The sequence below is a fragment of the Rhinolophus hipposideros genome (assembly GCF_964194185.1).
Source record: "Rhinolophus hipposideros genome assembly, chromosome: 13".
Taxonomy (NCBI): domain Eukaryota; kingdom Metazoa; phylum Chordata; class Mammalia; order Chiroptera; family Rhinolophidae; genus Rhinolophus; species Rhinolophus hipposideros.
This window is the reverse complement of record NC_138059.1, coordinates 32,652,306-32,677,447: the sequence shown is the minus strand read 5'-3', so window position 1 is coordinate 32,677,447 and position 25,142 is coordinate 32,652,306. Positions and strand designations below refer to the sequence as shown.

The 25,142-nt window shown below is 32.8% G+C and overlaps 1 protein-coding gene across 8 annotated transcripts in view; it reads left to right on the top strand.

Moving 5' to 3' along the window:
• The window catches only part of VPS13B (vacuolar protein sorting 13 homolog B), a 765,148-nt gene that overhangs the window by 298,061 nt on the left and 441,945 nt on the right, over positions 1-25,142 (top strand). For all 8 annotated transcript variants that reach the window (XR_013994784.1, XR_013994785.1, XM_081070819.1 and 5 more), the window contains exon 20: positions 18,713-18,822. Coding sequence is in view for 6 of the 8 variants with exons in the window: in XM_081070819.1 (XP_080926945.1) it covers positions 18,713-18,822 (110 nt within the window). In the remaining 2 variants the exon portion in view is untranslated. The remainder of the gene's footprint in view (positions 1-18,712; positions 18,823-25,142) is intronic.

Below are 25,142 nucleotides of genomic sequence, written 5' to 3'. Positions count from 1 at the left end.
AATGACCACATGGATGCACACGCCCCCATGAAGTGGCATTTTGGGTTTCTTTGGATATATCCCCAGAAGTGGGATTACTGGGTCCTTCTTTGTCCTGTGTTACAGCCTTTGTTTTAAAGTCTGTTTTGTCTGGTGTAAGTATTGCTATCCCCGTTTCTTTTTTCCATTTTGTGTAAAATATTTTTTTCTATCCCTTCACTTTCCACCTATGTGTGTCTTTCAATCTGAAGTGAGTCTGTTGTAGGGTTTTGTTTTCTGACCCATTCATGCTACATGTGTCCTTTTGTTTTTTTATTTTATTTATTTGTTTATTCATTATTTTTTTTTTTTAAGGAGGGTGCAGCTCACAGTGGCCCATGTGGAAATCGAACCGGCAACCCTGGTGTCAAGAGTACCACGCTTTAATTAACTGAGCTAACCGGCCACCCTCCTACATGTGTCTTTTGATTGGAGCATTTAATCCATTTACATCAAAAGTAATTGTTGATAGATTTGTAGCTATTGCCATTTTATTGTTCATATATGTATATGTATGTATATATATTATATATATATATATAATATATATATATAGACATATAGATATGTGTATATATTTTTTTGTTAGTCTTAGAAGTCCCTCTAACATTCCTTGTAATATTGGTTTGGTAATGGTGAACTCCTTTAGCTTTTTCTTGTTTGGGAAGTTCTTTATTTCTTCTTCAATTTGAAATGATGGACTTGCTGGGTAGAGTATTGTTGATTGTAGGTCTTTGCTTTTCATCATATTGAATATTTCATGTCAATACCTTCTGTCCTGCAAAGTTCCTGTTGAGAAATCAGCTGACAATCTTATGGGAGCTCCCTTTTAAGTAACTAGTTGTCTTTCTTTTGCTCTTATTAGGATTCTACTTTGTTTTTAAAATTTGCCATTTTAATTGTAATGTGTCTAGGTGTGGACCTGTTTGTGTTCATCTTGTTTGGGACTCTCTGCGCTTCCTGGGCTTTACATTTGTTTCCTTCACCAGGTTAGGGAAGCTTTCAGTCATTGTTTCTTCAAATAGGTTCTCAGTCCTTGCTTTCTCTCTTTTTCTATGGTTTTGTCGCCCAATGATGCAGATGTCATTATGCTTGGTGTTGTCCCAGAGGTCTCTTAAACCATCCTCATTTTTTTTTTTTTTGGATTCTTTTTTTTTTTTGCTCTTCCAATTGGATGTTTTCTGCTATCTTGTATTCTAGAATACTCATTCCATCCTCTGCTTCATCTAATTTGCTGTTGATTTCTTCTAGTGCATTCTTCATTTCAGTTATTGTATTCTTCACTTCTGACTGATGTTTTTTTTTATGGTTTCTATGTTCTTTCATATGCTTGCCATCTCTTTGTTGAAGTTCTCATTAAGTGTCTTGAGCATCGTTATATCCATTGTTTTGAACTCTGTACTACCTGGTAGGTTGTTTGCCTCCATTTTGTTTTATTTTTCCCCTGGAATTTTCTCCTTTTCTTTCATTTGGGATGTCTTTCTTTTTTTGTTTTTTCATTTTGGTGTCCTCTCTGTGTTTGTTTCTGTGTTCGGTATATCTGCTATGTCTCCAAGTCTTGGCCAGATGGCCTTATGTAGTAGGTGCCCTGTGGGTTCCTGGCACAGTTTCCCTGGGCACCTGCTCTGGGTGCTCCAGGAGTATCCCTTTTGTGGGTTGTGTGTACTCTCCTGTTATAGTTGAGCCTTTATTGTAATTGGCATGTCAGTGGGAGGATTGACCCTCAGGCTAACTGGCTATGGGGTTTGTTCACATCCACAGTTTGATGGGCTGCTGTGTGGGAGGCTTATCCCACTGAGTGGGATTTGTTCCAGTGTGCTCTGGTGCCTCTTTTTACCAATCTTTGTGTGTGCTGTTTGTGGGGCTAATTGGGTGTTGCTCTGCAGTGGTCCAAAGCCAATCTCCAAGTATGTTGGGTTTGGGGCCTCTAGGGAGGGGCTCTGGTGCAGGCCCAAGGCACCCACTACCAGTGACTGGTCGGGGACTTCCTGGTAAGAGCTACAAAGCCTTCAGTGGTTGTTAGTTCCCCATACTAAACCTGGAGATGCAGGGGAGGGGCCATGCTGTGAACCAAGGATGGCTGCTACCAGAACCGAGCCTGGATTAGCTGTAATAAAAGCCTGGACATCCTGAAACCTGCTACCACTTACTGACCCCTTAAGGTTCAGCCATTGATAAAGCTTTGTGTGGTATGTAAGTTGGGTGAGGCAGGGTCTCAGGGAGTCACTAGAATCGGAAGTGTTGTAGTCACCATTTTAATGTAGTCCTGGTTTTGTGCCAGTGCTGAAACTAGAGCTCCTCAGCAAAAATCTCAGAGCACACCAAGACCAGTCGCCACCTGCCTGTGTCCCACAGATTCTGATAGTTTTCTAAGAAAGTGCAAATTGGGTGAACCAGGCTGCTAACCGAGAAAGTGCCTTGGGCATTGGGGGTGTTGGGTGGGGCAAGCTCCCAGCAGAGCTCACCAGACCAATTCAGATTTGGCTACCAACATGGGGGGAGGGCTCAGCACAGGAAAGATGGTTCCTGTCTGTTGGCTGCTCGTGAGAAGGACTGCACACAGGGAAAATGGCAGCTTTCCTTCAGCCCTCACTGTGAAGCTACACAGCTCAGTTTGTTCCCCATCCCCTGTATGCTTCTGATGCCCCCTGATTCACCGTCCCTTGTCTGGAGCCCAGGGTGAGTGAGTGAGTTTGTGTGTAGGCCGTTTAAGAGGTCACCTGGGTTTCCTGCAGCCTTCCATCCTACTCGGACGGTCAGAATCCCCACTGGTTTACACAGCCATATGTTGTGGTGGCTCCTTTTCTCCAGCACTTGTACTCTGGGCTTGGAAGCCTGGCGTAGTGCTGGGGTCCCTTGCTCCTGCCGGGGAACCTCTGTAGCCGAGCTATCCCTTCGTATTCTCAACTGTCACACGGAGGTTTGGGGCAACCCGTTTCACATCTCCGTCTCTCGTACCAGTCACAATGTGGCTTCTTCTTTATATCCTTAGTTATAAAACTTCTGTTTGGCTAGACTTCAGATGATTCTCTAGGTTGACTGGTTTACTATTTAGTTGTAATTTTAATGCGTTCATGGAAGGAAGCAGACACAGTGTTTTTCTACTTTGCAGTGTTGGATCTCTCCTCTCTTTTTCTTTATTCTGAATTGCTGTTGTATTTCTGGAGGCAGAAATATAAGAGCAATTTCCTTCGGACCATCCTCCTTCCTGTTTTCCCCTTCCCTCCTATCCACCAATCTGTATGTCCATTTGACAGGAACTAAAAGCAACTCAAGGAAGGATGACTCTAGCAATTGGTTTAGTGCCTTTATAACCGGAATTGTGGGCAGACCTATCATATTATTTCAAGAGTCCACTGCATTCAGAATATGAGTTCATATACATAAATGAGTAAAAGTGTTAATCTGGGAAACAGATTTCAGCAGTATAAATATTGGTTTCGGAATAGTGGACTATTTTATTATCACTTGTACTGGTGTCCTGCCTAAGCACACTATTGGTAAAGAAGTCTTGATTTGTGCATGGTGGTAGTTTATTCATTAAGTGAAATTAGTAATTTCTTATGACAATAGCTCAAAGACAGTTGCTCATAGAGTTATCTCCTTTTCATATAAAATATTGTTACTATATGAGAAAAATGTAGATGCAAACCAAACGTTAATTCTAGAGGATCATAAATTCAAAATTTTTTCTACAACAAGCAATAAAAAACTTCCAAAATTGTCAATATTTTCCTTTTTCTCTTAGACCGGAGAATTTGGGGTATCCACCCTGTGGAGTCTTATCTTAGGTCACATCTGAAGACTATACATGGTGGTCTATACAACCAGTTATGAGAGGATATTAGCACCACCTTGTGGTGCTGGCTATTCCATGCCATTTGCTTTTGTGCCCTGTCATTATTATTATACAAACCTGATAATTAGGAAAGGAAAAGTAAGGAAGACCTCAATTTGGCCATTGTCTTTCCAAAGCATATATACGTTCTGATCATTGGTCTTACTATCGAACCCTTAATATTTCCACAGGATTTTCAATTTTAGATCTTGCTTACTGATTTAAGAACTTCAAATTCTTAGTCATATATACCAAGATTGCTTTGAAAATGTAGAAATAATATTCAAGGACATTCTGGTATTTAATACTTTTTCTTTGAATTGTATTAAGTTATTGTAAAATAAGTGTTTTCCTATCTTAAAATTCTTTTAGAAATAATTATCATGTATATGTTGAATTTTGTCTTGATTTGTATTGTAACATATAGTGTAAAAACTGTTTTAAACTATGTAGTTCTTTGAAAATAACTATAAAATACATCTTAATATTTTTTGAACTAAATTTTATAGACATAAAATAACACTGACTTTTAAAAGCAACATTTTTATAAAAGTCAGAATATTAATTTTCTTCCTGGGTTTATTTTATAGTTTTCATATTTTGAATAATTAGTTCCTTAATGTTATTCTTCATTAGAATATTTTTAGATTTTTAAAAATTTGTCTGGAAAGCAAAAAAATATTAGTTAAATTCAGGATTACAGGTTCTATGTAGTTTCTTAAAAATTTTAGTGTTGATGATGGACAAATATAAAGTACAGAAAGCACAATAATGTGGGTATCATAATGAAGATATTTTGTATTTTAGACAATAAAGTATACTACATATGCTGAATTCTCCATGTAGTTAAAAAAAGTATATCCATTTAAAGTGCTAATTTCCAAAGTTGACTGTATTGCTCAACCTTGAATATTTGTAATAGAATTAAAGAATAATTTAAGTGTAGACTTAAATAGAATTAGTTTAATTCAATACATGGGTTAATCACACCACATAGCAGTTATATAGTAGGCAGTTTGCTCATTTTAATTGAAAAATATGGCCTCTAGCTTATGAATCAATGTACAAAGAAAGCATGCAGTAATAATACTTAATTATAAAGGAAACCCAGTGTTTTTTTTAAAAAACATTATGTTATAAACATGACGATATTACAAGTAAGACAATACAGATTTCTTAATTAATGTAACATTGTTTTCCTTTTTTTGAATAACATTTTTTTGTCAATAAGAATATAAATAAGGACATTAAAAATACCTATCACTTTCATTTCATAAAACAAAGGAGTTGTAACATTTTAAAAATAGGAAGGGCATAATTTCAGAAAAACATTTTCTAATTGTAATTTTTTCATGGATTTATTCCTACTTGAGTATGATCTTTTGGTAAGAGTAAAAGTTGTTGTAGGTAGTCTGTTACATCACTTGGAAAATGAAGAACATTTTACTAGCACCAGTGACAGAAGCAAGGGAACTAACAATGGGAGTCAGTTTTAATATGTACGTTTTGTTTTTAGCCACTTTCAAAGATTTTTTGGATACATTATCCCTTTCTCTTAGGGACGTTGGTTTTGGTTTCTATAGAGTATTTATTATTGTATCATTATCCATATCACTGTGGAAAATTATTTGCTTTTTATGGAGATCATTACTTTCAATTCTTGTATTCTCTGTACTCTTATTTCAAGCAATAGTGTTTATGCCCACATGCTTTGGAGGAGATGATACTGGGGATTGACTTCCTAGCTATACTAAACTTGCACAAGTTACCACCTATCACTGATCCTCAGTTTTCTCAACTGTAAAATGAAGATGATAATTCTTGGCATATAGTAATAAGCACATAGCAAATAATGGCTATTATCTGTTATTGTCACTAGAATAAAACTTTAGAGTGACCTTACCAAACAGAGTCTTATTGGAAAATCCCTTAGATGCTTGTTACATTATTAAAGGAATGGATGGGCATTAATTGCCTGTCAATCAGTATTGAGGCTAGGGAGATATACCACTCATACATTGTCTCACATCGAGGGTTGGGAAAGTTTTTATAAAAGTCCAGATAATAAATATTTTAGACTGTGTAGACCATAGGTCTCTGTTTCAGTTACTCAACTATGGTGTTGCACAAAATTTCACAGCTGTAGATGATATGTAAATGAGTGAGCCTGGCTGTGTTCCAATAAATTTTATTTATAAACACTAAAATTTGAATTTCATATAATCTTTATATCATGCAAAATTACACTTCTGATCTTTTCCAACTATTTTAAAGTGTAAAAACCTGTCTTAGTTTGTGATCTTTACAAAAACATTACGCTGATTTTGGCTAGCAAGCTGTAGTTTGCTGACCCCTTTCTTAGAGTAGAAACATTTGAGAGCAGGATAGTAGGCAATCTCCATAGCATAACATCAAGCCAGCATCTTTTGTAAATGAAGGATATCAAAATTGTACTTGTGGTACAACTATAAAGCCCTTTGATTCTAAGTGAGATAGCTTTTGGAGAATAATATCCAGGAGTCAGTCTTACCTCCTTAAGTAATTAGATAAATGAGTGTTTTCTCACCGGGTGCCTAATGTGTAGAATGATCCTACTTAGATATTAGCAGTTAGGGATAGAGAGCAGTTCTCTCTCTGTGAAATATAATATCATGGTGAGATACACAAATGGAGGAGAAGGTGTGCAATTGGTTATATATATAAATTCCTAAAGGTATATATGTATATGAGTAGTCACCAAGGAGAGAGTGCCAGAGGTGAGACTGCAGAGAGAGGTCAAAGTCAGGTAGAGAGAGCATGGCTGTCTGGTATCTGATAAGAAGTTTAGATTTCATGCAGAGGGGTTTGGTAAGACAGTGTCTAAGTGGAGGAATAACTTAACTAATAACTAACCTGGTTTATCAATCCAAACACATGAAATCTTTAGATGTTTACATATATTCTTTTAAATTTTTATTATATTTCCAGTAAGTAGAATTTGGCAAGTTAAAAAACCAAGAAAGCAGATTTAAAAAATTAACCCATCATGCAAAACAGACCACTGGATTTTTTTAAACATATATCCTGGTGTTTTGCCCTATTTATTTTCTTTTGTATTAAAATATATTTTAAAATTTTTGTTTAGTCATAAGAATTTTCCTATTTCAGATAGTCTTCATAGCCATCATTTTAAGATGATTATTATCATTTAAAGATTAAAGTACTTTGTCACTTGTATACACACAGTTTACTTAACTGCTCATTTTGGAGGTCTAGATTATTTCAAATATTTTCTATTATGAACAACTGTAAAATTCTTCATATTAAGCATTATCTGTACTTCTTTAGAATAGATTTTTGGAAACAGGATTGATTAATTAAAAGGTATTAATTTTCTATTACCAAATTCAGATGCAAAACTGTTATATTTATGTAATGTGTTACCAGGGTTCAGCAAACTTTTTCTTAAGGGGCCAGGTAAGCAGTTACTTTAGGCTCGTGGGCCATATACTCTTTATAACAACTCCTCAGTTCTGTTTTAGGGCAAAAGCAGCCGGTGACAAAATGTAAATAAATGGAAAGGCTATGTTCCAAAATATTTATTACAAAGTTTTAATAAAAATATCTCACAGTCTGGAGACTGAAGCCTGTGTTACGCTATCAGTTATACCATATCTTAGCTTTTAAATTGTATGTCTAGGGGTTTTAGAATTTAAAAAATTTGGCGAACTTTAAAATAGTTTTAAATTACATTCCACTCAAAGCTCCATTGTTATTTTTAAAGTAATAGTATGAAATTAGTATTTTTATAATTGTGATTGGTTTTAATAGCTATAACAATGATTCATTACTTTTCAATTTTTTTGATATACTTGCTCCATATTAATCTTTGATGTTCCAGAAGACTGTAATCCAGTTTGAATGCCAAGAATGGTAATGAATTAACTCTTAACAGTTGCAACCATGAATTCAATTTAATACTAGAATGCTGTTCAGAAATAAGAACTCTTTGTCTTTAAAAGCCTCTAACTTTATAGTCTAACCTTCACATCTGTGTGATCTTTGTAACCTTGAGAAATCTGTATAAGGCTTACTGTTGCTTCCTCTTCAAATTTACATGTATCTTACAGTGTTTTATGCCTGTGTTACAGAGGAAAGATGCGAAAACTAGAACCATGGTCAGGTAGAATAAAGCATTTGTATGTTTCAGAGATGTGATGGTCTTTATGGTGTTCTGTGTGGTATAAAAATAACCTTCAAGTGCTCTAGTAAGTATTTTTGGAAAATAATAGGTAGGCTAAATTAAACATGCAGATTTACTTCTTGCCTTCACCATCAATCAGCAGGGCAAGCCAGATTAGGGGTGGAAAATCATTTTAGTTTCAGGTTACTTTGTGAAAAACATATATTGGGGATTTTTTCCTTTGGTTGGTTTGATACACGCAGGAAAGCAATTTTGTAAAAGTTTTTTGTTTACGACTAGAACATGCTGATCCAAGGGTTCTTATATTTAAAAATCCACCTTCATTTCTGAAAAACTGAAAGAAATCAGTTGGCTAGAGAAGGGTGACTGATAGAATGAAAGGCAGTATCCTGACTTAGGAATGCTAGAAATTTATCTGATTTATGCCATGAGATTCTAGATGAAATGAGAAGTAATGATGTTAAGTATCAGAAAATACGTGCTTGTCTGGTCTTGATCAAAAAAGCATTGGTTTTAATTTCAAGTTAAGATTTATTATTATTAATAAAAATTTTAGTATTCAAGGATTTCATAATTAAATCAAAATGTGTACTCTGTCTTCTAGTCTGTTGAATATTATCATGATTTTGAAAGAGTCCTTTCTAGTCTTTACTGGTTACATGGAATTTAAAGACTGCAGACACTGTCTACTGTGGGTGACTGAAGATTCTTTTTCTCGTTCATTTTTAAGAATCATTATAATAGAAATTATTTATTAAGCTTCCTATTAGAATTTCTAGAAAGAAATACATGCATATGATGCTTTACTCTGTGTGCTTAAAATTTTAGCCAGATGGGAATAACTTCATATAGTCAGCAAAATTAAAGTGCTAAATCAGTACAAGATAAATTTTTTAGAATTTTATCATCAGAGATTATCAGTATTGGCTTTAAATTACTTAAACTGATCTAAATATTTTATTCCAAGTTATTGTACATCAATTTATAATTTATGCATCATTAATTCAAAAGGTAACTCTGTCATATTGTTTACATTGTCTTTACAATGTTCATAGCCTTAAATTATTTAATATACGCTAACACAGTTAAGATGTATGTTGGAATTTTGAGCTTATTTATGAAAGAGATGAAGAAATATTTGAAATTAACAAAACTATCCTATTGGACAATAGAAAAGATTTTACTAAGGTATATATGAGTCAATTAATAATAAATATTTTAGTGATTATATGTTGCTTTCTAGTTTATATTTTGATTATATCAAATCTTCTAAAACTAAATTCAGTTTAAATTGAAGAACTGGTTTTAAAAATTATTTTTTAGTTACAATATCCTAGATTTGTTCATATTGATTTGGTGCAAGATCATGGCATGGGGATTCTGAATAATGAAAATCCTGAATAAAGAACAGTGACAAATTGAAAATCGATAAAAGAAAGATTTATATTATACATCTGGTAGTTTTTGAAATGGTTTTTACTTGTGGTGAATCAAGGTTTTGCTTTTGTTTCTCAAATGAACCAAAGTTTTTATTGAAATTCAAAATAGATCGGAAAAAAATGCTTATGTAGTTTCTTGATTTTAGAATATAAATAATATAGTAACATTATTTTTAAATCATGAAGTGGTATGTTCTACCTTGGTTGGTATACAGCAAGTTAAATATCACTTGTATATTCACTCAGGTACACTCAGACATATCATTATTTTGTTTATATATTACATGTAAGCATATTTTATAAATACACATACCGAGGATGCCAAAAAAATGCATACACATTTGAAGAAAGGAAAAAACTGTATGAAAATTGTAATGCAATGAATGACGCTATCATTCATTTGATTAACGCCATCTTTTGGGTGAACATCATACTACATATTGCTACTGTAATTCAAATTAACTTCAAAAAGTAATACATAGATAACATCTCTTAAAATGTGTACAATTTTTTGCCCCCCTCCCGTGCCCTGGTACATACTCGTATAGATGTAGTACCTGAAGTTTCTTTGCGATACCAGTGTCTGCACTTTGCAGTTTTCACTTTAAATATGCTGTACTTATTTTTGTGTCATTACATACATTCCTGCTTCATCGTTTGGTGGCTGAGTGGTGTTCCATTAAATAAATTGTCATTATTTGCCTGTAGATGTTGATGTTATTTGCATATTTTTGTTATTATAAAACTACAAATGAACATCTTTCTGCATTGGGCTTTAATAGTATCTACAAGTATTATTGTAGGATTCCAAGAACTAAAATAGCTGGATCATTGAGTATATACATTTAAAATTTTAATAGGTAATTCCAAAATGGGCTACCAGTTTCCATTTATTTTCAGCAGAGCATGAGAGTGCTTTAGCCTTATTAGTAATAGAATTTCATTATTTAAACTTTTATTAATCCATGTTTCAAAAATTATCTTACTCTTTACCTGGGATTTCTTTGGCTGTTAGTAATGTCCAGTTGTATTTATTTTGTGATTTCTCTATTTATATATGTTGCCCATTTTTCTGTATGGTTGTATTTCTTCTTCATAATTATTAGGAAGTCTTCCTGTGTTGTGAATATTATCTTTGTCATATATTTTTCTAATATCTTATCCTACTCTGACTTTTGCCTTTAATTTTGTTTTGTATCTTTTATCATTTAGAGGTTCTAAGCTTTTTATTGTTAAAGCTGTCTGTAATTACCTTTACGGTTTTAGGATTTTATGTCATGAATTTAAAATTGGAGAACAAAACTTTGAAACACCACAAAGTATTAATTACTGACCGTTATGGTTTGAGGTTACCATGAAATCTCATTTGTCCATTCTGTGCCAATTGAGAAACAAGACACATGAGTCAGATAGAAAGAGGTCAGTTATTAACTTAATAACTGATAAAACTGATTAACTGTTTGATCTGGAGAGAAAAAAGAAAAACAACAGCAGGAAAAAATAAAAGAAACACACGCAATCTTGATGAAATCCAGTTCTTCTGCTTTCTCAGTGCCTGAACTGTACTGGATAAATACTCGCAACCGGGATGAGTTGTCTCAACTTTGAATTCATGACCAAGGAACAGAGATGGGTCCTTAACATTGTAAAGCAATAGCATGTGTCACTATTTCAAACATTTTGCAGTTACCTGAAGCACTCATAACCTCTTTTCCATCCTATTCTTAACTGATGACATTCTTATTTACTAAGAAAACTCAATTGAGTCAGTGACTAAAATGAGCTCTTTAATACTTAGTATTGCAGTTGGCCAGAGAATGGAAAGGTCAGTGGTGATAGGAAGTCTTAATGGCTAATTTGAATCAAAGGATGTGCAGAATTTGGAGAGAAGGATAGAAAAAAAAAAAGTACATAAGTAGGCATTTGATAAATATTTTTTATTTGATCTGAATTGGGCTTGACAGTAACATTTGGCAAATCAGAGGACAGTGAAGGAGTCTACCATCAGTTGAAAAATAAAATAAATACATTGTTACACAATTTTATTTCCAATTACCACCATCTTGTTCTTTGTGCTCTAAGGGCATATATTTTACTTCTCTGTGCAATACAAACCCCATGTTGTACTGTTATTGTGTCTACTTTAAACATCAAAAGTGTTTTTAAAGAGATTTAAAGATGTATATGTATCTATCTATATATATATATAGAGAGAGATCTTTAAATCTCTTTAAAAACACTTTACATAGATATATATAGATACATATAGAGATACATGTAGATCCTATATAGATACTATACAGGCACTGAGTATACTGTATATAGATACATATATATATATATATATATATATATATATAATTGTACCTGTATATGTATTATATATAAATAAAAGTAGAATATTTTAAAGAGGTTCTCTTTATTTACCAACATATTTCTCCTTTCTATTATCCTTCATTTCTTTTTTAGAATTGAGTTTCCATCTGGTATAATTTCCTTTCATCCAAAAGCACTTTACTTACATCTTCTAGTTGTGCAAGTCTTTAGGAGGCAAATTGGTTTCATTTTTATTTTGTCTTAATAAAAAAAATATTTTCAATCGATAGAGAAATGTGGGTTGTCTTTTCTTCTTTCAGCATTTAAAAAATGTCATTCCATTACCGTCTGGCCACCATTATTTCCCATGAGAAGTTATTCTTATGGTTTCTTCATATGTATTGTGTCTTCTTTTTCTCTGATTTCTCTTTTTTTCTATTTGATTTTCTGCAATTTGATCATGGTTTATCTAGATCTGGTTTCCTTTTATTTATTTTTCTTGGTGTTTGCTAACCTTTTTCAATCTGTCAGTTGATACCATTCATCAGTTTTGGAAAGAACTTTTGAAAGAATTCTTCACCGCTGATACTGTATTTTTAAAAATTCTAATGTTTCCATTTGGCTCTTTTTAATAATTTTTGTCCCTCTTCAGCAGTTCCCTTTCAGTTCATGCATGTTTTTCACTGTATTCTTTAAAATACTTATCTGAGTTGTTTTAAAGTTCCTGTTTGGTAATTACAACATCTGTACCACCTTTGGTACAGTGTTATTGACTGTTTTCTCTTTTGATAAGTGAGTCATTTCTTCTTGTTATACTGTGTATTTCCTAATTTATTAAATCGAATGCCAAACATTGTGTGTAAAAAGAATAACAGAGCCTATGATAAATGATGTTTATGCCCACAATCTAGGCATGTCTCTTTTTGACATGTTATTGGTGTATTTGAATTGGGTCTGGTCTTTGCTTTGTCTTCTGTAGTTGAGCTGGATCTGATTCTTGCGTTACTTATATTAAATTTACTGCAGGCTTCACAATTTTTGAGAGCAGCGTCAGTATCTTTCTTTTAATATGGACTGTGATTTTCTCTCAGTTCTCCTGATCTACCCTCAGACTTCAGCATGCCTTGTTCACCTGTCCTTACATAGGGATCTCTTGTAGTGCCTTTTCCTTTCCTACTCATCGATTGCCCTACTTGGTGCTCACTGAAAAGTTCAGAGTGCCTGTGGGATTTCTTTCAGTGCTTCTTTGCACTGTGACTTCACTGAGCTCCACAGACCGGCATCTCAGTGGGGTCTTTCTCATCTCTTCAACTCTGTTCCCTGTCCTTCTCATGAGCGTTTGGTGGAGGCTTGTTGAAAAGAGATGACAGATGGGTGGACTTCCCTTGTGTCTAGGATTCTCAGAGATTCTAAACTATCATGCCAGCCCCCAATAGGTCTTTAAGCATTTTTTAAAAGTTCAGTTGTTTTCTTACCAGCTTTCTTCTACTGCTGTGCCAAAAATGAAAGCTGGTATATATTCCGCTTCTCCAATGAGGAGCCTTTCACTTTTATGATTTTTGTTCATCAGGTGTCTTTGTGAACTCTGCTGTCTGATGACTGTTGAAAAGCTTTGATAGGTTACTTGAGTTGTTCTTATTGTAATGATGGCGTAGGGTTCTCTTGTGATTTTCTGTATCCTAAGAAAAGGGGAAGTAGTTGTTAATGAAATAACATGAGTTACTATACACACATACTTAAAAATCCTATGATTCATTTACACTAAATTTAACAATTATTTTGCATAAAATTGCCAGTAGTTGGCAGCTCATCCATGTTCTGCCTTTTCTTAGACTCTGATTAATCTGTCTTGCCTTTATCACCCACCTTGTTTCTGAAGTATTGATTTTTCCTTTTTGTTAGCTGTTTAGCCAGAATTCTTGAAATTATTCTTGAAAGTAAGAGTAGCAAATAATTTCTTAAGAGCTATACAAATATAAAAAGTCCTTACTTTGCTATAGCTGCATAATAGAAAAATTGTGATTTTTTTTTTTTTTTTAGCCATTTAAACTTATATGAAGATTAGTATGTCTGTTTTTTGCCTCATTCATTGATTGAAGATAAAATGCGGGACACTTTTTCCCAATTATAACTTGATATTTTATAAGACAATCTCATTGGTTTACAAGGGTTCTGTAGCTAACAAGAAGCATGTATGTTTAATTTTAATGCTTTGCAACTCTGATCTTTATCCTTTATTTCAGCTCTCATTTCTCAGGTTTTAGGATGTAACTGAAAATGACAGTGGTGCCTTGGTTTAACTAATTGTTGAAGCCTGAGTGCAATATGGATAAGTGAACCATTTGGCAGTGAGCAGAGAAGTGAAGCACACTTTTTTCATTAGTTGTCTCCCAGGCTAAAATTAAACAGAATAATATATTGCCAATTTTTAGTGATTTATGGGGGATCTGTTCTGAGTCAGCTCAGTATCAGACTAATTGTCTGCACACTTATATGTTAGAACTTTTGTGTTATTTTTAAAGGCTATGTCTTGTAAATGAGTATAACATGAAAATAATTATTTTTTATTTAAAAGCACATTATCTCCAAATTATAATTTTAACTAAATTGACATTAAACTGATACGTTATTCTATTTTATCACCTTTTTAACATTCATGAAGTTCAAGCCTGGTTGTGAGTCATTTTTGGTATAATGTAACCATGTACTTATATGAACATTTAATGGTGAAGTATTTTTTAACTTGTTCAGTATAATAAACATGACTTTCAATAAATATGACTTTCCTAGTGAAAATGTTTGTCACATTTCTTTTTCTTTCTCTAAAATCCCAATTTAAAAAGTGTGCTAAGAACATATTGAGAAAGTTTTAAAACATTTACTCAACACATTTAGTTTTTGGCACATCTGAAAAGACTTTTAAAATAAGTTGCCTAATATGGAGAATGTCTGAAATTTCTTAATTTACTTTTGTCTTTTGCAGTTTGTGTACTTTTAAATATGGACACTGTTTTGTTTACATAAGATTTTTTTGGTATTTTTCATCAAAATTAAAGTTTTTTATATATGGCTTATACTTGAGATAGATAATAGAGAGAATAAACCCTATCCTGACATTTATTTTACAAAACCAATTTAGTTTCTTCTTTTTATGTTGTTATCTTTTGAATATAATAGTAGATTGAAAAGAATATATGTAATACATGTGTAAGTTTTAAAGTAAAATCATAATAATGAATACCATTTACTGTTTGCTAAGAAGTTGATTATTTGCTTTTTTATTCCCCACGGGATCCTTTTTTTCTCTCCCCATTCGTGGTGTTTTTCTGATCTTTTTCTATTCAGTGTTGTATAGCTTCTTTTTTGTTTGTTTAATGTTGGTTTATTTTCACTTATCCAGTTTGGATTCCTTGGGCTTCTTGGGTTTGAGGTTTTCTATCTAACAATTTTGTAAACATCTCCGCTATTATTTTGTTGTTAACAATATTACCTGTATCTCATTCCTTAGTATCACCCTCTGAAATCTAATTAGACATGTTTGGTCTTCTTACTTAGTTCTCATATCGCTTAAACACATTTTAGTAGTTTTCTTTCATTTTTTTTTCTATCTCAGATGCATTTTAAATTATCTTACAGTGTTTCTTCCATTCCATTATTTTTTCTTCAACTATATTTATTCTGTTGTTTGACTTGTCCAATGAGTTTTTTTACTTCAACAATTAAATTTGTCATTTCTATGATTTCCATTTTCCTTTCAAATCTGTTCTTTGCTGATACTTTCTCAGTGTTTGCTCCTCTTCATGATTCCATACTTTTGTACTTGAAACATTTTATACATGGCTTTTTTATGTTCTGTATTCAGATATCTCTAGTGCTTGAAAAGTATATATTTGTTTGTTGATTTTTCTGAGTCTAGCTCACAGGGGCTTGCCTTCTGCAGTGCTTGCTGATTTTTTGTTACGGGAACCATTTACAAATCTTAATTTGTGACTGTTACTGACAATGAATTGGAGACTTTTTTCAAAGATAACATTTTATTCTGCTCTTTGCTGGTGGCTATAGGGATATTCCTCAGCAAGAAAATCTAAGGCTCATCGACCTCTATTTTCTATTGTTCACAGTTTGAGAATCTTAATTACTTACTTCCATATTCTTAAATAAATAGCATGATTTTTCTTGCTCTTGATTGTTCATTTTAGAGCATTATTTATTGATATCTTACTGTGGGAAATAATAATTGGCCAACTTTTGCCCTCCTTAGCTCCCATTATATATTCATGAATCATATATTCATTCTTGCATACCTCCCATGCTCCCAATATTGTTATATCATGAGTTTGATTGTTCAATTAATTCATTTTTTTTGGAATTTGCATAGTCTTATGAATATTATTCATGGCACAGTCATGTTGTAACCTAAGGTTAGTTATCCTTTACTGTGTAACATCTGTTTTTCCTGCATTAAACAATTGTTGTTATTAAGTTTTCCATGCCCCTGTCATTATTTCACTGTTGTAATCCTGGGGATTCCCATCACTTTTCTCCTGTGTTAGAGCCTTTGTCTTCTGGATCCCAGTGTTTTCTTTCTTGTTGTAATTCCTTCTTTTGGTGGAACACATTTTTTATTGTTAATCATATATTATTTGTGGTTTCATTTATACTTATGTGCTATTAATTATAAAACAAATTATATTACAGTGGGCTCATATGACAGGAAGCAGTCATAGTAATTTAAATCATTTTCTGTATGGATTTTAGAAAAATGTTTTAACCTTTAAGATTGAATTATATATTCTTGAATTTAAATAAATTTCTTAAACTCTCCATTTAAATGTGTTCAACTCATTTCTTTGAAAATGAGAGGTTTTAATAGTGTTTCATATTTGGGAGCAAATTCTATTTCTCACCTAAAACATTTTTGGAAAGAATGAGTTGTTATAAAACAAGAACACTATTCAAATTAACTCTTGCTGCATACTGTAATAACTATATTTTTGTTAGTTTGTGGAGATGAGAGTCTCTGGTGTAATCTAGTTGCTAGAATTGTTTGATAACTGGATGTAATTTTGGGAAAGTCCTATTTTGTTTCCATTGGCATAATGTAGCATATTTAAGCCTGCATTCTGTATACTAGTGGTATTTGAACAATCTACTGGTATTTGAGATAACTAGATGTAATTTTGGGAAAGTCCTATTTTATTTCCGTTAACAGAATATAGCATGCTTAAGCCTTTATTCTGTACACTATCGGTATTTGAGAAATAGAAGAATTTGGGTTTTTATGAGGAATTTGTATTCTATTACAGGAAAAATATATATCAAACTGTATTTTCCCATTGACTTCAATTATGACGCTCCTTGGCAATCATCTTGTATTTAGCTTCTCCCATCATTTTGTCCTGACATGTGTTTGAGTGAATCATTGCACACCAGCACATATCTTTCTCTTGCTTCTTCTTCATCCTATTTCCATATCAGTATACTTCATTTCTCATATGAGTTGGTATTAATACTAATTGTACTAATACTAGTTGTTTAAATAATCTGCGATATTATAGAAATGGGCTAACCTGAGAAACTATCTACCATTTATTCTGACTTTTTTTTCTGTTCCTACTTGGTGGACAGTCCTTGTCTCAAAGCTGAAGATGCAATTGAGAGCAAAAGTGACAAATACTCCTTCTTTTATATGCCGTACATTTTTGTAGAGCTAAAATTTTTATCGAAAAATATATGTAGAAATGCAAAAACTTATTTATGGTTATACATAAATTAAATTGCACATAAATTAAAAATGGGGTATTCTGCTTTAGTTAAGTCCTATATGAACTACTTTTTATCAGAAAGGGACAAAAATATTTCAGTAGGATTGAATTGCAACTTTCTACGTTTCAACTTTGTGTTTTATGTCAGAATGTTAGCCTGCATTTCATCTAGGCAGCTTTCTCACTCTGTTTAGTTCTGAAGGTTTAAAGCTGTAATTTATAATGATTTATTGAGTAGTTATTATAATGCTTTCTTTCAAATCATGAATTAGTTTTGTAATATAAACAAAAAAGGGAGATACTCTTCCATTCTCATAGCCAGTATAGCAATTGCTGTTTGCCTAAAAATATTAAGCTTATTATGCTTTTTTAAGACAAATGCATTTTAATTATATATAATTCATATTCCATAAAATTCATTATTTTAAAGTACATAATTTATATATTAGTATAAATATTAGTATATTAGTATATTTGCAAGGTTATACAACAATCACAACTTTCTAAATCCAGAGCATTTTCATTACTCTCCAGATAACCATGTATCTTTTGGCACTTATTTCTTATTCTCTCTTCCCCCTGCTTCTGGCATCCCCTAATCTACTTTCCACTCTCTCTGTTTTTGCCTTCTGGCCATTTAATGTAATGGAATCATACAATATGTGGTTTTCTGTGACTGGTTTATTTAATTATTTTCAGGGTTTATCCATGTTGTAGTATGTATTAGTACTTCATTCCTTTTTTGTGGATAAATAATTTTCCATTGTGTGGCTATGCCACATTTTGTTTATCTGTTCAACAATTCAAAGACATTTGTGTTGTTCCCATTTTTTGGCTATTATGAATAACACTGCTGTGAAAATTTATGTACAAGTTTTTGCGTGGACATATGATTTCAGTTCTCTTGGTATATATCTAGGATTGGGTCATATTGTAACTGTATGTTTTTCTTTTTGAGGAAATGCCATACTGTTTTCACCGAAGTATTTGCACCATTTTACATTCACCAGCTATGTATAAGGGTTTGAATTCTTTCACATCCTTGTTAACACTTGCTGTTTGTCTTTTGTATTATAGCAGTCCTATGTGAGGTGATGTCAAGCTTATTGTATTTTATGAGAAATTATAACAATTTTAAAATCTTTCTTTTAAGGTGCCGTACTTCTCTGTAATGTACAAGGACTAGCAGTTAATATCGATCCAATTTTATACACCTGGCTTATTTATCAGCCCCAGAAACGAACCAGTAGACATATGCCGCAGGTGAGAAATTTTTATAATTCTCCAAATGAATAAATCTTTTCCTTTGTCATTATTAGTTATATATTTCTTCTATTGATTTGATTTATGAATGTAACAGAATATAAAAATTAAAAACTACAGCTCATGTCTAAAGGAGCATCTTCTAAAGGTTTTTCTTTACTTTGTTCTAATTTCATTTGAAACTTCTGCTCTCTCTCGCCCCTTCCATTCTTCCTTTTATCAAATTCTTATAGAACATGAGGCAGTATCACAGGCTACAGAAATAAAAGTCATGGTTGAAAATATCCCTCCCTCTAGAGTTATTTAGTTTATTTGGAAATATTAAGGAGTATAGTAATGCCATTCTTAGTAATTGCTATGTTAGACCTACGTACAGGATTATATGGAAACAAAAGAAAGGAATAGTTCTCATATGCAGGTGAGGGTTTTAAAAGGAGGAGTTCACAGTTGAGCTGAGCATCATAGGAGTAAACCAGACAGGAAAGCTTGTTTTAGGCTGTCCTGTGTGACCACAGGCAAGGAAGATGCAATAACTTGCTAGAAAGGACATTCAGTGTTTCTAGACAGAGCCAAGTGTTCATATAGAGATTCGTAAAAATTGGAGACCAATTCATAAAATATTTTATTTGTAATGCTAAGGTTTGAGACGTTATCCTGAAAGGTAAAGAGGAACTATGTGAAACTGATATAAATAGATTTGAATTTTTCAAAGTTTACTCTAATAGAATGTAGAGTATGAGTGACAGAGAAATAAGAGTAATGGCAGGGACCATTTGAGAAAAATTTTAGTTGTAAATTCTTTTTTTATTATTAAGATATAATTGACATATAACATTTTATGAGTTTCAGCTGAACAACATAATGATTTGATATTTATGAATACTGCAAAATGATCACCACGTTAAGTTTTGTTAGTATCTATTGCCTATATAGCTACGTTTTTTTCCCTTACAATAAGAACTTTTAAGGTTTACTGTTTAAAACTTTCAAATATACAATACAGTATTATTAACTATAGTCATCATGCTGTATATTGTATTCCTTGACTTACTTATTTTATAACTAGAAATTTATAATTTTTGATCCCATTTACTCATTTCATCCACCCCTCACCTCTCACCTCTGGCAATCACCCTTATGTTCTCTGTATGTATGAGTTCATTTTTTTCTTTTGTTTTTTGTTATGTTTAGATTCCACATATACGTGAGATCACAGAGTATTTCTCTTTGTCTGACTTATTTCACTTAGCATAATGCTTTTTTATGTTGTTGCAAATGGCAGGATTTCCTTCCTTTTTATGGCTAAATAATATTCTATTATATTATAAATTATTCTTCCTTATTTTATTTTTTTAATAGTTTTGGGTGTACAAAACAACATAGGCATTAGACATTTATCTACCTCACAAAGCAATAACCAAAATAAGACTATTATTACTCATCTGACACTGTACATAGTTATTACAATATTATTGACTATATTCCTTATGCTGTATTTTATACCCCTGTGATTATATTTTTAAAAGTTATAGTTGATAGTATTATTTTATATTAGTTTCGGGTGTACAGCTTAATGGTTAGATATTTATATAACTTATGAAGTGATCCCCCCAATAAGTCTAGTACCCATCCAACACTATACATAATTTTTAGAATATTATTGACTGTATGTTCCATACTGTATTTTACATCCCTATGACTCTTTTGTAACTACCAATTTATACTTCTTAGTATCTTCAGCTTTCTCACCCAGCCCCCAACCCCTCTCCCATCTGGCAAACATCAGTTTGTTCTCTGTGTCTATGAGTCTGTTTCTGTTTGTTTGTTTGTTTGTTTGTTTGTTTTGTTATTTTGATTCCCCATATGGTATTTGTCTTTCTCAGTCTTATTTACTTCATTTAGCATATACCCTTTAGGTTCATAAAAAGCTAACACTTCATCCTTTTTATGGCAGAGTAATACTCCATTGTATAAATGTAGCACAGTTTTTTATCCAGTCGTCTATTGATGGGCATTTAGGTTGTTTTCATATCTTGGCTGTTGTAAATAGTGTCACAGTGAACAATACCATAGCAGTCATATATTTTTTTGAATTAGTGTTTTGGATTTCTTTGGATAAATGGGAATTGCTGGGTCATAAGTAGTTCTATTTTTAATTTTTTGAGGAACCTCCATCCTGTTTTCCTTAGTGGCTGTACCAATTTACAATCCCACCAGCATGTTCAAGGATTACCTCTGCTCCACATCCTCACCAACCCATGTTTTTTGTTGATTGATGACAGCCATTCTAACCGGTGTGAGACGATATCTTAATGTGGTTTTGATTTGCATTTCTCTGATTATTAGTGACATTGACATTTTTTCATATGTCTATTGGCCATCTGTATGTCCTCTTTGGATAAATGTCTATCCAGGTCCTCTGCCCATTTGTTAATTGGATTGTTTGTGTTTTTGGTGTTGAGTTGTATAAGTGTTTATAGATTTTGGATATTAACCTCTTATCAGATATATCATTGGCGAATAGCTTCTCATATTCAGTAGGATGTCTTTTCGGTTTGTTGATGGTTTCCTTTGATGTGCAAACCTTTAATTTACTGTAGTTCCATTTGTTTATTTTTTCTTGTGTTTCCCTTGCCTGAGGCTATACATCTGTAAAAATATTACTAAGGGTAATGTCTGAGACTTTATTGTCTCTGGTTTCTTCTAAAAGTTTTGGGTTTTACATTTAAGTCTTTAATCCATTTTGAGTTTATTCTTATATATGGAGTAAGAAGGTGGTCCAGTTTCCTTTTTTTGCATCTATCTGTCCAGTTTTCCCAGCACTATTTCTTGAGAACAGACTTTCTTTAATGTATATTCTTGCTTCCTTTGTCATAGACTAAATGACCATGTAGGCATGGGTTTATTTCTGGGCTCTCCATTCTGTTCCATTGACCTATGATTCTGTTTTTATTCCAGTACCATGCTGTTTTGATGGCTATAGCCTTGTAGTGTATTTTGATACCAGGTGGCATGATGCCTCCAATTGTATTCTTCTTTCCCAAGACTGCTGTGGCTATTTGGGGTCTTTTATGGTTTCCAATAAATTTTAGTATTATTTGTTCTAGTGTGAAAAATGTCATTAGTGTTTTAATAGGGAGTGCACTGAATCTATAGATTGCTTTGGGTAGTATGGACATTTTAATGTTGTTAATTCTTCCTATCCATGAATGTGGTATATGTTTGTATTTATTTGTATCTTCTTTAATTTTTGACTTCAGTGACTTACAGTTGTTCGAGTATAAGTCTTTTACCTCCTTGGTTAAATTTATTCCTAGGCATTTTTTTTTTTGATGCAATTGTAAAAGAGATTGTTTTCTTAATTTCTCTTTCTTATAGTTTGTTATTGATGTATAAAAATGTACCTGATTCTGAATACTAATTTCGTATCCTCCTACTTTACTAAATTCATTTCTCTGTTCTAATAGTTTTTTGTTGGAATCTTTGGGGTTTTCTTTATATTGATCATGTCATTGGCAAATAATGAAAGTTTTACTTCTTCCTTTCCAGTTTGGATGTATGTTTTTTCTTTCTTTTTCTTGTCTGATTTCTGTGGCTAGGACTTTCATTATGTTGAATAAAAGTAGTGAATATGGATATTCTTGTCTTCTGGGTCTTAAGTAGAATGCTTTTAGCTTTTCCCTCTTGAGTATGATGTTAGCTGTGGGTTTGTAATATATGCAGCGCGCACACACACACATACACATACACACATACAACACATACACGGAGTCTAAATAACATGCTACTAAACAATGAGTGGGTTAACAGTGAGATCAAGGAAGAAATCAGGATACCGTAAGACACAAAATGAAAACACAATGACCTAAAATCTATGGGACACAGCAAAAGCAGTCTTCAGAGGGAAATTCACAGAAATACAGGCCTACTTGAAGAAATGAGAAAAATCTCAAACAATCTAACTTTCCACCTAAAGGAACTAGAAAAAGAACAGCCAACAGCACAAAGTGAGAAGGAAGCAAATATATGGTAATGGAAGGAGAACTGACTCTGGGTTGTGAACACACAATGTGATATGTAGATAATGTATTACAGAATTGTACACCTGAAAACTATGTAACTTTCTAACAATTGTCACCCCAATAAACAAATTTTAAAAAAGGCCCCTCACAGGGGCAATTCCTACAAATTAAAAAAAAAATTTTGTTTGGTGAAAAACTGCCAATATTCAGTAGTGGTGAAAATGTAGAAATGCTTGAACTCATATAATATTGTTGTGTGTGAAAACTGATAAATTTGGCAGTATCTAATAAAATGGAAAATGAGCAAATCTTATGATGCCCAAATTCCACTTTTTGATACAACTGTACCCTTACAGTCTCATTCATATGAGCTTAAGAAGTCATGTACAAGCCAAGTATTGCAATATTTATTGCAATAGTATAAAATTGGAGACAACCTAAATGTTGGTCTCTAATGAAGTGGATAAATGAAACATGGCATAGTCACATGACATAGTACTTAACTGTTAAAAATTATAGACTAGGTCTTAATATAGTTCCCTCAAAATTTTATTTAATGCAAAAATCAGTTTCCCAAGGATATATGCAGTATGAGAGTAGCTATATTTTTCCAAAACTGCCCTTAAGTAAGTAAATACATTAATACATACATAATGTGTGAGTAATTAATTTGAAGGATTGTATAAATATCATAATATTGATTGGTTGGGAAGAATGGACAGTTGGTGAGCAGTCACGGGATTTTAGCTTTATCTGTAATATTTTATTTCCTTCTAAAAAAACAAATGTAAAATGTTAATAGACAGTAATTATTGGTTATATGAGAATATGTATGGGTGTTATATTCTTTATAATTTCCTGTGTTTTTACATTTATTAAATTAATAAAGGAGGGAAATTTTTTATAGGAACAGGGTCAGAAGGCTTTAGATATTTTGGGATAGTGGGATATTGTTGGGGCAGGGATAGGAAGATCTGGGGCTAGGGTACAGCTGAAATTTGGGGGAGTGTTTAGTACCAGAAGGTAGCAGAATATAAGCAAAGCAGTGGGAGGTTTCCAAAAATAAATACTGCTTATTTTGATATTTTTGGCCAGGGTCGCCCTAGTTTCTGAAAAGTGGAGGGAATATCTCATGCTTTATCTAGTATCTCTACATGCCTGTTGTGTTACGCCTACATTAGCAGTTACTCAGCAAGTATTTCTGGAGCGTCTTTTAAACACCATGTAGGTATTTGGAATATAGCTGTGTAGAAGACATCTAAGAACCTCACTCTCTTGTTAGAGTTTTTGTTTGGCTTTTTACTGTATTTTTACCTATGTGAAAATGCACCCCGAGTTTCACCACTGAAAGATTCTTTTTGTTGTTGGATGTTGCCAATGCCATGGCTTTGTTTATATCATCTTTTAACTATTATGCTTGAATTCAGTATCACACTGTGCACTATGCAGCACACAATTTTTCTCTAATTATTTATTACATAGTAATTTTTATCCTGAACTTGGTTGTGATTTTTTAGAGTACTTGATTGCATTCCAGGTTTATAAATAATGGCCACAAAATTCAAGGGATTATGGAATCACTAAACATTCGAGCATTAAGGGGTTTTCCAGTAGACTTCTCTACCCCCTTATTTTATAGATGAGGAAGTTTAAATGAATCAAAACTTACATTATGCTGAGCATTTCTCATCTAGGTCTTAAATACTATTTCCTATTTAGATTTGTATAAATATTATCAGTTTCACTAAATACTTAATATGGAAGTAGATACTCTGCATTATGTTTCCTACAGTGTATTTAATCTTTTCATTTTCTCATTCAGCTTCCTTGTCCTGTTATTTAGCCTAAATAACGATTTGTAAAATAATTTCCCTTTTCCTCTGTAGCTCATAACTTGATTATATTACATAGTTGTATAATGTACCTGTGTTCTCATTGAAATAAAACCCAAATAACATTAAGTACTGTAGGTTGAGTGAGACTTAAAGTTGGATCTACAAAAGTGTGGTTGTTGTAGTGCTGAGGGTAACATTAGAGGCCACTGCAACCTGAGCAGCCCCCTACAGGTTCACCCTTGGATGCAGCTGTACCACGGTTATCATCTGTTGTTTCCCGAGCTGCAATTTCCTTCTCAGTTTGTGGCTAAAACCCAACATTTGATGATTGTTTTCCACCCAGTTCAAATTTGATCTTTGATCCTACAGCAAACTTAAAAATACCTATGTATTTTTTATTTATTTTTTTGCCAAAAATGTGACAAGATTGTATTGGGCGTCATCAGCAGTAACATCAGACTTT